Genomic DNA, 17,359 nt, shown 5'->3' on the forward strand with positions numbered 1-17,359 from the left:
TATATGCTGTGAGGAGTACTTCTTTAAACCTGGTGCCTGTTAATTCCATTAGGCTACCCTGGTTCTTGTTTTATGTGAATGAATAAATAACACCTTAATTATTCACTTTCTCTATACCAGTCATAATTTTGAAGACCTCTTTCACCACACCCCCATTTCTCTTTTTTTCCAAGCTGAAAAGTCCCACTGTTTACTCTCCTCATATAAGTTGTGTCTACACGTGCACGCTACTTCGAAGTAGCGGCACCAACTTCGAAATAGCGCCCGTCGTGGCTACACACATCGGGCGCTATTTCGAAGTTAACTTTGACGTTAGGCGGCGAGACATCGAAGTCGCTAACCTCATGAGGGGATCGGAATAGCACCCTACTCCGACGTTCAACGTCGAAGTAGGGACCGTGTAGACGATCCACGTCCCGCAACGTCGAAATTGCTGGGTCCTCCATGGCGGCCATCAGCTGGGGGGTTGAGAGATGCTCTCTCTCCAGCCCCTGCGGGGCTCTATGGTCACCGTGGGCAGCAGCCCTTAGCCCAGGGCTTCTGGCTGCTGCTGCGGCAGCTGGGGATCCATGCTGCATGCACAGGGTCTGCAACCAGTTGTCGGCTCTGTGGATCTTGTGTTGTTTAGTGCAACTGTGTCTGGGAGGGGCCCTTTAAGTGAGCGGCTTGCTGTTGAGTCCGCCCTGTGACCTTGTCTGCAGCTGTGCCTGGCACCCTTATTTCGATGTGTGCTACTTTGGCGTGTAGACGTACCCTCGCAGCGCCTATTTCGATGTGGTGCTGCGCAACGTCGAAGTTGAACATTGACGTTGCCAGCCCTGGAGGATGTGTAGACGTTATTCATCAAAATAGCCTATTTCGATGTTTGCTTCACGTGTAGACGTAGCCATAGAAGCATTATCATATCCTTAAATTATTTTTATTTTACTTCTCTGTGCCTTTTCCAATTCTAATATATTTTTTGAGATGGGACAACCAGAACTGCACACAGTATTCAAGGCATGATATTTTATAAATGACATTATATCATGTTGTATGATTATGATATTTTTGGTCTTCTTATCTATCCCTTTTCTGTTGGCTTCAAATCCTTATTCCTTAAATGAATTTATAATCCTCTCTCTCTTACTGTGAAGCATGAAGTCACATGTGGAGGAGCAGTAACCATTCTTTTTATTAAAACAAACACTGAACCAGCTTTAAAATATCTTTGTCACAAAGTGTAAGGAACACACTGACTATATAAGGAATTTAAATGCAATTATAAAGTATTTGAAGGTTACTCAAATGGAATAAGCAAATAAGGAATAAAGAATAAATAATAAGATATTTAGTCTAAACAGACTAAATACCTGTTAGTCTATAAGGTGCCACAACACTTCTTGCTCTTGAAGCTATGGACTAACACAGCTACCTCTCTGATACTTGTCAAAAGGAACAAGTTGTTTATTTTTTCTGTACTATGGACTAACACGGCTACCTCTCTGATACTTGTCAAAAGGAACAAGTTGTTTATTTTTTCTGTACTATGGACTAACACGGCTACCTCTCTGATACTTGTCAAAAGGAACAAGTTGTTTATTTTTTCTGTACTATGGACTAACACGGCTACCTCTCTGATACTTGTCAAAAGGAACAAGTTGTTTATTTTTTCTGTACTTACAGAAAATCGAAGCAGAAATTCACTCATGAAGCATTTCAACAAGAGGCCAAAGCATCACTTAAGCACCTAACACCCCAAAATAGACACTGGTCCTACTCACAAAATATCAGCTGGGTAGCCTTGTTAGTCTGTGTCCACAAAAACAAGAAGTCCTGTGGTACCTTATAGACCAACAGATTTATTGGAGCATAAGCTTTCATGGGCAAAGACCCACTTCATCGGATGCAAAGACCCTCTTTGTGTGCTCATGAAGGTGAATTTCACCAAGCAAGAGATTCCTCTCACATAAAAATATAGTGAGTCACTAATAGCTATGTTTTCCATAACTTTATTATACAGATGAGCATACAACATATGTTTTCCCCGTATTTCATTTAAAAAAGAATAAATTTTGCAAATTCCAACAGATACTTCTATTTTTCTAAAAGGAAAAGGGATGTGAGCTCTAAACTGCTTTGTGAAGTCCTTATTTGGGCAAAACTCCAAATGACTTTCCGTTGTGATGACTAAGGGCCAAATCATACTTTCAGGTAAAACACAGCTAAGCCTGAAAAAGGACACTATATAAAATACACAAACAATTGTTCATTTGCACTCCGAGAATCTCCAAGTACTTATGCACAGTCTTAAAAGTATACTCACTGCTTCTTTGTCATTATTATTCCTGTTTTAGAGATAAGGAAACTGAAATAATAAGAGACTCTGGGTCAGATCATCTCATCTGCTCCAGTATCTTTGGAAATGAGCTGGAGACAACTTTGATAGCTATCTGGAGATTCCATATTTGTATGGCACAGAAATGCATTCTAGACTGTCTACTTTTAGCCCTTCTGGCATAAAGGTTGTGGCTAGAGTGCTCTTGCATTCCTGCTATTCTCTACCCAGTGTATTAGTTCTGTGGGCAATAACTAGCAGGTGTAGTTTACAGCAGATATAATATTGCTCTGAATTGAACTAGGTCAATTATTAAGGAACTACAAATGGCTTATTTATCCTCTCCCTCATCATTCAGCTACACCAAGTACTTACTGGATGAAGCTGAAGCTTCATAGAATCATAGAATCACAGATCTGGAAGGGACCTAAAGAGGTCATCGAGTCCAAGCTTTGGCTCCTACGTTGTCAGATATGGCAGTGCCTTTCTCATAGAGCCTTTAAATCAGCCTATTTCCACAATTTTGAGTGAAATAAATCACCACTGTTATCATCTAGGACCAGGACTATGCACAGACATTTTGCAATACAAGCCAGTGGTTACAACAGCTAACCACATTGGAATACTGCAAATTATAATTGCAATCATATTCGATCATCATAATAGACCCCTTTCCCTGGCTCCTTATGCTTCATTTGCTTTAATTATGTAACTTTCTATGCTCCTCATTTCATCATCCAGAATTCCTGCCTAAAGTTATAAAGATTGATTAAGCAAAAGAGTGGAAGTTGTATTAATTTGTAATACATCATATTGGATGTCAAAGGTTTACTACAAATTGAATGGAGGATTAAGTTTTCCAGTGACTGTTATATGCAATTCATCACATTATTATACTGTCGCATGGCAATAAGAACAAATTGATTTTCCAGTATTTCTAGCATGTAAGGGTTCTTAATTTTCAATGTGCTAATTAATAAAGATTTGATTTATATTTATTTAAATGTAAAACTGACTACCTGAACAAGCTGAGCAAAGTGAGTAAAGCAACTGCTCTAGCAGCTATAACCAATATCACACAGATGGTCAGACTAGATGATCACAGTGCCCCTCTTGTCTTGGTTGGTATGAATCTATGAAAAAATAACTGGGGACATTTTTAATTATAGTGTTTCTAAATATTGATGTGCCACACAATGTAAGTTGAGTTACACCACATTTAACAGATTCATTATCATTCCTGTTAAATAAGTGCACTCAGAAATAATTTCCCAACATAATTTATTGCCAGAAGTCACATCATATCACGTGTCTCCATAAGAACTCAGATGCACATAAAGGCTACATCTATACTAGCACACTACGTCGAAGTAGCCTATTTCGACGTAAGAACATCGAAATAGGCTACTTCAACACGTATCGTCTACACATCCTCCAGGGCTGGTGCCATTGACGTTCAACATCGAAGTAGCGACGGAGAATGTCAAAAGGAGTCACCCTGGAAGGAAATGCAGAGAGTCCACACACACAAGCGCTCCCCGTCAAAATAAGGGGCCAGCAAAGCCCCAGGCTGCTCCCTTAATGGGCCACTCACAGACTCACTCGCCCTGAACAGTACGAGATCCACAGAGCCAACAACTGGTTGCAGACCCCATGCATGCAGCATGGACCCCCAGCTGTGGCAGCAGCAGCAGCAGCAGCCAGAAGCCCTGGGCTAAGGGCTGCTGCACGCGGAGACCATAGAGCCCCGCAGGGGCTGGACAGAGCATCTCTCAACCCCTCAGCTGATGGCTGCCATGGAGGACCCCGCTATTTCGACGTACCAGAATGCGGATTGTCTACACATGCCCTACTTCGACATTGAACGTTGAAGTAGGGCGCTATTCCCATCTTTGGATAGGGATAACAATTTCAATGTCTCGCCGCCTAACATCAATTTCAACATCGAAATACCTCACGGCACATGTAGACATGACGCGTACTATTTCGACGTTGTGCCAGCTACTTCAAAGTAGCTGGCTAGTGTAGACGCACCCATAATGTCGTATTTTATGAAATACAAGAAAAGTGGTTTTTTAACAGAACATAAAAAAAAAGGAAAGTCTTGTATGCCATCTGATTTAATTCCAGGTAAACTTCTATTTATAATCAAGCACCAGAGTCAAAATGTTAAAAAAAAAATTAAAAAATAATTTTCAATAAAAGTAAATTTCTCCATGCTGCAGTGTGTACCTAGTGAGAGACTTCAGACTGGAACCAATACTGTCATCTTCTCTGTGAAGGGAGCAACATACTGATGCTGATATCACCTCAAAATGTGACAATATTGAAGCATTTCCCAGGCTTTTTTTTGTGCCGGTACTTGACTGTACTAAGTACCAGCACCTCAACAGCCCCAGTCATGGGACTGGCTGCAGAAGTGGCGGTGTAAAGCCTGTCAGCCATATCTCTTTTTTTTCCCCTTAAAATAAAGAAAAGGCATGGAACATTCCTAAGAGGAGAAAATGCAGCTGTGGCAGATGAACCTATTAAACTCCTAGGCTACGTGTACATGGCGCTCCCTCCAGAGCAGCTGCCAGTAGAGGTATGCAAAATGAGCTTCTCAGCATGAAAACAGTGTGTCATTTGTATACTCTCGAAGCTCGTTACCATAGCCCTGTGAGAGTTTGGCATCGGCAAAAGGGGGTGCCGGCACTGCAGAGGCTGTGTGACCTTGCCTACTGGCGAAACCCCCCTCTGTCACCAGTGCCTTGTGCCTCAAATGTTTGCACGCCATTTGTGATCCTTAGAAGCTCATTTTGCATAGCTCTGCTGGCAGCTGTGCTGGGCAGAGCGCTGTGTACAGCCAGCCCTAGTGTTACTCTTTCAATATACTAGACTTGGGCTTTTTTGGGTCTAGTGTGGCAATAACATCTGAACAGCAAAATGTTGGCTCACAGTGGGATTCTGAGAAGCCAAAGAATAAGGGGCAGGAAAAGGTGACATGAATTTCTATTACTGAAGGAAAGGGAAAATGAAATAGAAACAATGATTTCCTTTCATGAGAAATTTTCCAGATTATTTTGATTTTTATAACTAAAGGCAGGGAACGTATGCTGCCCTCTATTAAAGAGAACTGCACAAGCCATCCAGCTTTGTGTTCCCTGAAAGGCATCCAAGCATGAGACTTCTACCCACCTGCCAGTACAGAGCTTCTTTGATCTTTTCAAAACTTACACACACATTATGTTGACTTGAGGAGAAAAGTGGCTTGATAGGGAAAAGACAGCTTTTGTGTTATTTAAGTTATTTACTTTACCAGATGTTTGTATGTACATACACATCCTGCTGCCAAAATTTTCACTTCCTGAAATTGTAGGCAATATCTCTGGGGTAACAAATTAGTTCTGACAGCAGTTTTAAGACATTCTATTGTATTTTGTTAATTAATCTATAAACATTTTGTGATTGCTTTTTCAAAGACCTTACAGTATTCCCCGTGCCGCCATTTTTTTAACCTTCCAGGACACTGAGACTTTTTTTTAATTTTTGAAGATATGTGGAAATGGATATCATAGAAAAAACACACATACTTGAAATAACTATCAAGAGGGAGTGTCTATTTCCAGTATATCTGCCTGTCTCTCTCAATTAATATACGACTGATACAGTAGTAGTTATACCTTCCTCCACCTCCAAGAAGATGTGCTTCTGTTTACTCTCTTAGACGCAAGGTGAGTTGCACATAAGTAGGTACTAATTTTTAAAAGATTTTGCAGGGACAGTGGATGTCAGTGCACAGCATCAGTTAAAGTAATCATGGGAAATGAAAGTAGTTGAAATTAGGCTGCGTGTTTTGCTGGAAAAAATATACCAACTTACCCACAGTTTACTACCAAAGATTGAGAACAATCTTCAAGAGTGCTTGTTAGAGATTTCCATTTGCAAGCATTTTAAAGAGATACTACAGGTTGAACCTCTCTAATCAGTAATTCCCTCATCCAGCAACATCTGTAATTCAGCATGATTTTAGTTAGCCGGATAACCACTTACCATGGGTGTGGCCATGTTTTCCATGGTCCCATAAATTTGTTTACAGACACCATTTCTGGTTCTCACTGTTCTGTGCTGTTATTTAGCTATATGTTTTTCCCTAAATGTCTTCTAAGAGCCAGTAAGCAGTGAAAATGCTGATAATTTTAATTTAGACAATATTTACCTCCTGTGATCTGGCAAATTCTCTTATCTGGCATCAGTCAGGTCCAGAAGCTTGCGAACGAGAGAGGTTTCAACCTGTAGCTGCTATTAAATATATTACCCTCTTTGTGTGTGTTAATTTATAAGTTACATCTGCAATAAAACTATTTCTGTGAACTCCTCTGTTCCCTCATTTGTTTGGGGAATATAATTAACAGCATGAGACCAGACCAGGCAGTGAAGTCTCATATCACTATACACACAAGGGAGAAAAGACCCCACATGTATAGTTAGAGGAAGTAAGGATGAATTATGCATGGAGAAGGGCCTGATTATGCTCCAATCATGCTAACATCTTCTACTTTTTAGTTTACAAGTAATTTTCCAACTTCTCTTATCCTCACCCCACTAGATCCTACCAATAAAAAGACAAGGGAAAGAGAGATGCCAAACATTAAAGTATTAAACCTGTGATACCTGAACATAAGGTTATATACGTGTTAAAATACGGTACAGAATACCTGTCTAAGCCTCAAAAAATACAGTTAATCAGCTAATAAATTAAGGCTTTCTGTTGAGTTAATATCTTATTTTACACATTTCTGTATCTAACAATGTGCTACACATATTGGCTACCTCTACACTTGGATTCCTCTTTTGAAAGAGAAATGCAAATGACACACTGATTTACATATCTTGCATTTCATTTGCATAATCTCTTTTTAGAAGAGATTCTTTCAAAAGAAAAAAAGCAGTATAGACGGGGGAGTGGTCTTTTGAAAATAAAGCCCATCATCCAAAGAACCCTTCTTCCTGAAACAAAATAGGAAGAAGGGTTCTTTCAAAGATGGGCTTTATTTTAGAAAGAACCCCATTTACACTGCTTTTTTTCTCTCTTACTAAAGAACCTCTTCTGAAAAGAGATTATGCAAACGAAGAGCAAAATATGTATATCAGTGCCTTATTTGCGTTTTCAATTTCCCTCCTTTGGATTCCTCTTTTGAAAGAGGAATGCAAGTGTAGACGTAGTCACTCTGTTTCTCAAATTCTAGTTGATCTTCACAAATCTTCACAACTGACCAAAGGTATTAAAGACAGTATCAATAAAAAGCATTGTTAACATATTCTTTCACTTGTATGTTATCTTTAGACTATATTACAAAAAGTGGAAAAATTTAATTTCTTGCTATAACATTGCTGAAAACTAGATTATGAACCTTTCCAATCCAACACCCTTGGGACTTGACCAGCTCAGGACAAGAGAATTTGCCAGACCATGGGAGGTTAATATTGTCTACCAGCATTACCAACACCTACTGTGTTCTTAGCAGACATTTAGGGGTAAATTCAGACAAACAACAGCCACAAAACACTGAGAGCCAGGACTAGTGACTGTAAACAAACTTTATGGGATCATGGTAAACTTGGCCTCACGCATGATAAATGGTCATCCAGCTAACTAAAATCATGCCAGATTATGGATGTTGCTGGAGGAGAGAGTTACGAATTAGAGAGGATCAATTTGTAAGTAGAAATCTCATTGACATTTTGAAAATTTACTGATCATATTTCCCTCTGTTTCAATATTTGTCTTCTTCAGAACAGCTCACAATCACGCTCTGCAAAATGATATCTTAACTTAAAATAGTTAAAAATCAAATTAAATATATTTTATTAATGATAGTAGTCTGGTTTTACTTCCCTACTTTTGTTTATAGAGGGAACCCTTCAGAAAATGTTAATACTCCCACCTGACTACAGTGTGCACTGGATTGAGACTGCAGGGTGAAAGGAGAGACTGAGCCATCCACACAGATTTGATGTTTTTCTGCCAGTCCTGATAGAGTTGGAGGAGGCCAAGCAATGGACAAGAACATAGAGTTTATTTGCCCCTGGCTCCCAGGATCTGGCAGGTTTGGAGCAGGAACCACGGCCTTGTCTGCCAGCCTCAAGCACTACCTCCTTAGTAGATTTCATCCCTCTAACCAACTTCTGCAGGTACTCCTAAGGAAAGGTTTGGTTGGGGCCAGTACTAATAACCTGGATTTATGTTATCTTTTTCCTTAAATTCCTCTCTGCCAATTATATATGATTATCAATATATATGATCTGCACTCCTGTTATCCCTGCACCCAGAACATACTGCCAAATCTTCTATCAGTTTATCTTCAAAGTAATGCTCTTCAGTTTCAATCCAAGACTTTTCATAACCTTGAAGAAAGAGATTGACCGCTCGATGCCTAAAAAAGAATATTTAAAATAAAACTATTAATCTATATAAAGAAGGCTTGCACAATATAATTTCATTTTATTCAGAGAATTCTGTAGTTCTTACAACACCTACTTGCAAAGAGGAGCAATATTTCCTGTAGGAATTGTCAAAAATATCCATGTATTTAAATCTGCCCTAGAATTTTCACTGTCTGCTGTTCAAAAGTGTCTGGCATTAAAAACATCTACAAAAACTAGTATCAGAATTTTAATAAATTATTGCAGGATCTAATCATTCAAGTATATTTTGAAACAATTAAAATAATAATAGAGAAAACAATCCTTTCAATGATGATGTGGGGTTAAATTAGTATGTTTTATCTTGAATGTGAAAGTCTCATCTAACACTAGGCTCCTGGGACCAGCAGCCCCTAGGATGATTTTCTTTGCATGGATGGCCAACAAATTCTACTTATATTTTCAGGATTAAACATGCATAAATTAATTACTAATCAAAATAATTGATTTAGTCCAAAATGAGTAAAATTAAATCAATGCAGAGGAAAGAGAATTTAGGACCCATGGCTTTTTCATCATTCCTTGCAAGACAATAAGCAAGAACAAATTTTTTAAGTTTATAATAGTACCAGTGGAATACATCCCAAAAATAATCTTACCAATCCTTATTATTTCAATAATCATTTTCAAATGTTTGGGATGAATGAAAAATGAGAGAGATTTAACAAAAATATAAAAGGGGATTAGGAATATATGCTCGTTGAACCACTTTTGAAAAGTAAGAATAAATAGTGGCAAAAGGTGTCTCTGACCCTATATCTAGCAATAGTTTCCTTTTAGAAACAGGTATATTAGGCCATGATCAACCCAGTTGACAGCCCAAACCACTTCCATCTTCCTTGTGCCAGATTCATACACTCAGCCTCATAAATTGTTATGGCTTTTATGTATGATACAGAATCCTTTTCCTTACTGACCTTGGCAGCAGGACATACGATCTCTTGGACAGGGTACAAAAGACACACACATTGTAGAAATACTTTTAAACAGGACTGAGTGAAACAGCAAGGTTTCTAAAGGCAAACCCAGCCCCCTCCCCCACAGCCACTGAGATTTCTCAGATCATGGATTCTGTACTTCTGAAGCACAAAGAAGAGCAGTGGCTGAAGGAAGACAGAGAGTTTTTACAATGGAATTAGGGTAGGATTAGAATCCACTTCTAACTGAATAATCCCAGCTCTCTTTCTTTGGAGAATGTGCACGGAGTAAGTGTTGTGGCCACACAGTTAATTCCTGGCATGAGAGGACATTTAATTCCCCTCATGATGCTCTAATAGTCTCTGGTGTGTACAATCCTGTGTTTGGACTAAGAGCCAGAGCTCTGTGTTTGGTTTTAAGGGGATGGCAATCGGAAAGAAAATTTATATCAAGAGGAATATAACAGGCAGGTTGACAGAGAAAGGAAATTACCCTGGTCTGCTTTTCCCATTTAGTACTTTATAGCAACCCTTTTCAAAAGACTATGCAAGAATGTACTAAATCGTTTTGCATTTTGTTTCTGAGACACAAACAGAAAACAACATTATAGAATCCTGGTATGTGTATTTCCTTCCTTTGAAGCTTGCCACACAATTCTTACCTTGGGAGATTATATAATGGAGCCATTCTAAAGCAAGCCACAACTGCTCTTTTCCTCTGTTTGGATAGCAGTTTGTGCCACACTGCCTTTTTGGACCTCTGAGGATGCTCAACCTGTTACATAAATTACACAATGAAAAATAAACAATGAGATAACAAAGCAACTGGCAAAATGTTTTCTGCACACTGGTTAAGTGTCCAGACAAATACAAAATGAATCACACAATTCAGTGTCCCCTTAATACTCTGCATGTTTTGCTTCTTTTATTCTTACCCTCACCATAGCCCATCTGAACCAGAGATTAGTATGTCACTGAGGCCTTCTCTCATGTTAGTGTTGGAATTCCACGGAAAAACAAGTTACTTTTGTTTTTGTATAAAAATGTCTCTTTTTATACTGCAAAAGCCAGAACAATCTTTTAAATTAAAGTTATTTTAATATTATTAGCAACACATGCTCTGGCTGGTAGCATTGACAAGTGAGGAATTAATTTATTTCCATAAGGCTGAAGCCCCTCCCCTACGCACAAATAGTCAGGATGAACAACAGGTGATCTAAAATACATCAGAGTTATGTCTACACTAGAGGTCTCATCTGAAAAGTGAAAAATCAATTTTTTACATTCAATACCTTTGGGAAGCTCATCTTTCCAAAGAGATCGTCCACACACATAACACAAAAAACTCCTTTGAAAGACAGGTCAGCCCTTTTGAAAGGGAGCATCCACACATGCACAGGTGCTCTTTCAAAGAGCTGAGTGGAAAACAGCATGGACAGGGTCACATGGCTGACAAATGCTTCCAGGGCTCACAGGCAGCTGTTCCCTGAAAGGGCCCCTCCCAGATTGCCATGCTCAGCAGTCGCTCTGGCTCACAGAGGTTTCACAAGCCCAACAGAGCCTCTGCATGGCCCTCACAGTGACTGGCAGCCTGTCTCTGATGGATCCTCTGTAGAAGCACCTTCTGGACATCCTCTATGCCTTGGTTGGCCACCTGTCCATGCTGGTCATTGCCGCCCTCCAGCTCCTTCTGTGGCTGACCCCCAATGGCAGTGACCTGGAGCTGCTTGACACGGGATGGTGCTGGCATTCCCCCCCACGTGCCTTGGTGCTTCTGGAGCCACCAAAGCAGCGGAGACTAGTGGGAGTGGCTGGTGCTGGGGGACTGGGATGATGCTCGCTGGCTGCAGAATTTCTGAATGAGCAAGCAGACTTTCCAAGAGCTCTGCTACTGGCTCACCCCAGCTTGGCTCACGAGGGTACCCATATGATGCCCACTCACCCCCTTGAAAATGGGTAGCTATCACTATCTGAAAGCTGGCCACCCCAGACAGCTACCCATTCAGGGGTCACCAATTTGGAGTGGGCAAGGCCACCGTTAGGGCTGTTGTCATGGAAGTTAGTTGTACTCAGTTCATGCGTTTGCCACAAGGAGTGTGGAACTGTAACCCAGGAAAGGGTGAACCTTGGCTGAAGGGGGCAGGGAAATGTGGGAGGGGGGGCATGAACACCCTGTCAAGCCCTCATCACACTGCACGCATCTCCTCCCATTCAGGTCATGTGAGTCATCAATGTGATTCTGCTGCACAGGATCATCAGCATGAGGGATGTGGATGCAACCATTGTGGGATTTGCAGCCCTCAGATTTCCAAACTGCTTTGGTGCCTTGGATGGGACACCCATCCCCCTCTGCACCCAAGAACACAGCATAGGAACTTACATCAATGGAAAAGGCTACCAATCAGCAGTGCTCTAGGTGCTAGTGGACAGTAAGGGCCCCTTCATGGACACTTATATGGGCTGGGCATGATGGACACACAATGTCCATGTGTTCCATAATGCCAGGCTCTGCCGCCTCATGGAGTCTGGCACATTTGTTCCCCATAGGGAGATAGGCTGTAACCAGTATAGTAGTGTATACTGCCTACCCCCTGCTGCCTTGGCTGATGTGGCCTTATATTGGCCACTCTGACCCCTCCCAGGAGGGAGTTAACACTTGCCTCAACCAGGCCTAAAATGTGGTGGAGCGGACCTTTGAGTGCCTGAAGGACCGATGACAATGTCTCCTAATGCGCCTGGAGAGGAGTGGGCTACAGAACTTCACAAAATTGTGGAAGGGAAAGGTGAGGTGTTTCCCCCATGGTGAGCAGCAGAGAATGGTCCTGGTCTCAAAAAGCTGGTTCTCACCCCAAGCCAACAGGCTCAACATGATGGAGTTTGCATTTGGGCTGTTCTTCGGGAAATCTTTGTCTGTGAGACTCAGTGACCCTTACCTATGGTCTACCAAGGCAGGCCTCCCAGCGCACGCAACACTTTCCTTCCCCAACACAATGACCACACCACACACCCACATCCACTCCTTTCCCACCATCCCCCACCCACATTAAGGGATAATGCATTGTTTGAAAAAATAATGATTTATATCTCAGTAAAAACTGCTTGATATACAATTTTACAAACATTTTGTATAAAACAATAGGGTGATAACGATATACAAGGTTGACCTGTGTACGTGGAAAACATGGGGGACTCAAGCCACACAGCAGAGTGGGGAACTGAAAGTTGGAGGGGTGCAACATCAGTGGTAGTCTTGAGGGGGAAACTAACTGGGATGGGGCAAATTCGGGACCTTAACCAGGAGGTGGGAAGAAGGAACATTGTGTGTGGGGTGGGGGTAACTTAAGTGGGAGGGGGGAATGAAGAAATATGAGGGGTAGGTAACAGGGACCTTAACCAGGAGGGGGGCAGGGTTCACTATTCTGGGGAGGGGGTCGATGGCCGTGAGCCATGTCAGCCCTGTGTAACCTTCCCACCTCTGGTACGGGGTCCATGGCAGAGTGCCGAAGGGGTGGGCTGCATAGAGAGGTAAGGCCTGGGAGGGGGTCTGTTGGTATCAGGCTGTGCAGGGAGGTTGATATGGGTGGAGAAAAGGGGCTTGCTCAGGAAGGTGAGTGCAGCAGGGTTGGGGGGCAGAGTTTGTCTGAGGAGCCCAGTGTGCTTCCTCAGGAGCTCAGTGACATCTGTGAGGTGCCCCACCAGTGCTGCCCATGCCTCCCTCTGCCAGGTGTACTGGCCACAGTCCAGTGGCAGGCATTGGTGGGCTGCTTCTGCAGCATCAGCCCATCATCTCGCCCTCCAGCCCTCTAGCTCCTCTTCTGGGGGCACAGGGTGGTGACTGTTTCCCCTCCTCCTCTTCCTGAACATGGAGCACCATGGTGTCAGGGGTCTTTCAGCCCTCTTCCTGTGCATCTGCAAGGATGGATAGGAAGACAGTCAGTCCATGATTGGTGCATGGAGGGTCCCCACATCCCCCTGTGGCACCAGCCACACCTCCCAGCATCCTTGGTGTATGAAATGTTCTGTAGGGGTTCCCAGCACAAGACCCAACTCCCCGTGAATGCAGCTTAGGGTGCTGTCACAGGAGGTACTATTGTGTCCAGCATGGGCACATCAGTCATAGGGGTGGCCTGCTGGCAGCTGGGGTGCCACCGCCCAATGCACTCGGGTGTGACCCCCATTGGGTACTTACTGGAGAGTCCCTCCGCAGGGTCTGCTGATGCACAGCTGGCCAGTGCCCGGGTGGAGGAGTGGGATGGAATGTCAATAATGAGGTCCCCCTTGTCACTTGAGACCTTGGTGGACAGTTCTGTTCCAGTCTCTGTTGGGCAGTTGCATGGTCCAGACTACTCAATTTCAGGGGTTGCAGCTCATCATGCCATATCCAGGAGGGCTGTTGGGGAGGGAGGCTGTTCGTGGGCCCAAGGTGGCAGTGGAGCTCCCTATAATAGGGACAGGTAATGGGACCTGCACTCGATTGCCCAGCAGCATTCCTGGCCTTGGCATACCCCAACAAATCTCCTTCACTTAACTATGCACCTGGTCGGGGGTGCGAGCAGGATGGTCTCTGCTGGCCAGTTGTTTTCAGAGGTGGGTGAAAGCATTCATATTTCATTGCTTGCCCTCCATTTTTTTTAGTACCTTCTCCTCCTTCCAGAGTCTGAGCAAGCCCCATAGCCTGGGATCCATCCACAAGACCACCCTTTTCTTTGGGGGCTGGCTGAAGCCCTTTGCCTTTTCTGGACGCTGACTGCTGGCCATTTTTTTTTTTTTTTGCTTGAGTGTCGGCTGAGTGGCTGGAGCTCATGCTTGAGCTGCTGTGAGCACACTCTCAGCTTCCTGCAAGGGGCTTTCTGGGAATGTGGTGCTTTAAGCACAGATGGGTGCACACACCTGCAGCAGCAGGGCGTCTCCACAGTCCTCTGCTGCCTGGGAGGACTCATCTTTCAAAAGAGCAGAACTTGGAACATCCATACACATTCTCTTCTGCAAAAGTATTTTGAAAGGGGGGCTTCTTCCTAATACAGGAACTGAGAAGTGAAATTGAAATCTGGCCTGTGTTCCTCTGACTTAATTTTGAAAGAGTATGTTATGGGCATCTGATGAAGTGAGTCTGTGCTCATGAAAGCTCATGCTCAAAACTTCTGTTAGTCTATAAGGTGCGACAGGACCCTTCATTGCTGTTACAGATCCAGACCAACACGACTACCCCTCCGATACTTGTGTTTTGTGTGTAGACGATCCACCTGCTCTTTCGAAAGAGTGCCGATTTTTTCGAATTTCAATGCTAGTGTAGATGTAGCTCAGTTGTGCCTGTGAAAGCAGGAAACCAACATAGCTATCTTTGTTGCATTTCAGTTAAACTCTGCTCCTAAAGCAATTTTTATTTTTATTTTTGTAATTCTTGCTCGAGAATTTGTTTTCCATGGACCACCAATTCAGACATCAGAGACTTCATGCTATTTGACTCCAGTGTACACAGTTTATGTCCCCACTTTATCAGAAAAAGACAACAGACACTAAATATCACCACAGTGAGGGGCTTAACAATCTCAATGATAATAAAAGAAACCACGATACTTTGAAATGCATGATAATGGGAATATTTTCAAGGACAGAAAATTGAATGTAGGAAAAGCAGTTATTAAAGAGTACTTTATTAGCATAGTGTACCATTCAAAATAAATAAAACCCACAAACAACACACCTAGGAGCCGTGAATAGAATTACTTAATTAAACAGGCAAAGAAATTACCGGGTATGCACAGTGCATTGGAGAAGAATTAATCTCGGTGAAATATTAAATGCCACAGTCCCCTCCCAAAAGAATGAATAAAAGTGAACCAAAGTTGTTGTGGGAAAGGGTATGAAATAAACCATTGTATAGCATTCACATTGACAACCACAAAACAAAACAAAGCCATCAGAGCTAGTAATAGCCAGCCAAGCACATCTCAAAGTGAAGTTTATTAATAGCATATTTCAGACTACTATAAAACTCTCTATACTTCCCAAACAGAAAAATCTCTGGCACGTTTTAGAAGATCTCTGGAAGTAATAACAATAGAAATAATTAGACATTAACACAAGAGAAAAACCTGATGGCACCTGCCTGCAGACATTATTGGCAAATCTTTCAGCATAATACCATCCAGAAAGAATTAGGATTTGCTGGGCTATAACAAAGTAATACAAATTAATGGAACTGATTGTTCACATGGCTAATATTTTTCACATAAGATTAAGGAAATGCAACTACCTATTTGAATGAGGGTAGCAAACCTATATGAAATACATACGAGAATAAAATAGATAAGGCTGTACAATGAAATGTAAATGTAAAAAGAAATGAATTAGAAAATAAGAGCACAGATGTACGCAGACTGCTCATTTTAAGGAAAAACCAGCTTTATTTTAAGGCTGAATGGTTACAGGTATGAAGAGGCTCAAATAATGATCACAGTGTGTCCAAAACAGGATGTGGATTTGGGTTTCGTAGTTCATAGAATCATAGAATCCTAGGGCTGGAAGGGATCTCAGGAGGTCATCTAGTCCGGCCCCCTGCTTCAAGTAGGATCAACCCCCACTAAGTCATCCCAGCCAGGGCCTTGTCACGCCATTTATTGTACAGTTATTGTTTATTATATAGCATTGTATATTGTAAGAACATTACAAAATTTAGTAACAGAACACCATTTCAATAAGGTTCCTTGGTCTGTTGACATCTCACTTGCTTAAAATTACACATGTGCTTAAGGCATTGCCTATGCAAACATTTATTTTGTGACAAGTTGACATGAATCTACCCTGCACTAGCTTCACATGGATGTTCCATGCAGAAACTGCTGATCAATGCATTATTAAAGGGCATCTGGCAGGTCCACATGGGCTGCTAGTCCACAGGAAGCAACTACAAGGCATGTTCTTACCCAAACAGGCCAAGGCTTAATTGTTCGTGTAGACAGCCTCTGAGTAACTTGTTGAATTGGGATCAGAATTCACTTTGCAGAATCAGGCAATAAATGGATGCATCATGTACATCACAAAACTGAGCTCCTGAACAGAGAGAATTTGTTGCCAGCCATTTTTGTCCAGTTTTAGTGAAGGTTGTACAGACTGAGCTGTACAAAGTCAATTCAATAGACTAGACAATCTGATCACTAAAATGAATGTTTTGAGTTAGCCAAGAAGTCTTGTGGCACCTTCTAGACTCACAGATATTTTGGAGCATAAGCTTTCATGGGCAAAGACTCACTTCATCGGACCCCACTCTTTAAATAACCCTCTGAAACCACCCTCCCCCACTTATGCATCTGATGAAGCGGGTCTTTGCCCATGAAAGCTTATGCTCCAAAATATCTGTTAGTCTATAAGGTGCCACAAGACTTCTTGTTCTCAAAGCTACAGACTAACACAGCTACCTCTCTGACACTTGAGTTTTGATTTAGGTGGAGGAAGTAGACTCTTGAATGTAGTCCAGTCAATGAAAGATGTATGAAGAGTCCATATTTAGAATTTTCACTTACTCCTACTGCCTCAGTTAGGAGCTTTAGTGAACTCCCAACTCAAGATGGGAGTGGGGGTTGGGGGTAATAAAAATGGAGGAAAGCCACCTTTCCCTCTCTCTTCAGTCTTATATCATGCAAAGACTTCACTAGAAAAC

General features: G+C 42.0%; 1 protein-coding gene across 13 annotated transcripts in view; it reads right to left on the reverse strand.

The window, feature by feature from the left end:
* Nucleotides 1–17,359, reverse strand: part of RYR2 (ryanodine receptor 2) — a 975,983-nt gene that overhangs the window by 143,737 nt on the left and 814,887 nt on the right. For 9 of the 13 annotated variants that reach the window (XM_074990102.1, XM_074990099.1, XM_074990098.1 and 6 more), the window contains 3 exons: nucleotides 15,708–15,744; nucleotides 10,362–10,473; nucleotides 8,637–8,733 (listed from right to left, as the gene is read on the reverse strand). In XM_074990102.1, the coding sequence (XP_074846203.1) occupies nucleotides 8,637–8,733; nucleotides 10,362–10,473; nucleotides 15,708–15,744 (246 nt within the window). Of the gene's footprint in view, nucleotides 1–8,636; nucleotides 8,734–10,361; nucleotides 10,475–15,707; nucleotides 15,745–17,359 lie in introns of all 13 variants that reach the window. The other 4 variants (XM_074990110.1, XM_074990109.1, XM_074990103.1 and 1 more) reach the window with 1 other exon arrangement.

This window comes from Carettochelys insculpta, chromosome 3 (genome assembly GCF_033958435.1).
Source record: "Carettochelys insculpta isolate YL-2023 chromosome 3, ASM3395843v1, whole genome shotgun sequence".
Classification (NCBI taxonomy): Eukaryota; Metazoa; Chordata; order Testudines; family Carettochelyidae; genus Carettochelys; species Carettochelys insculpta.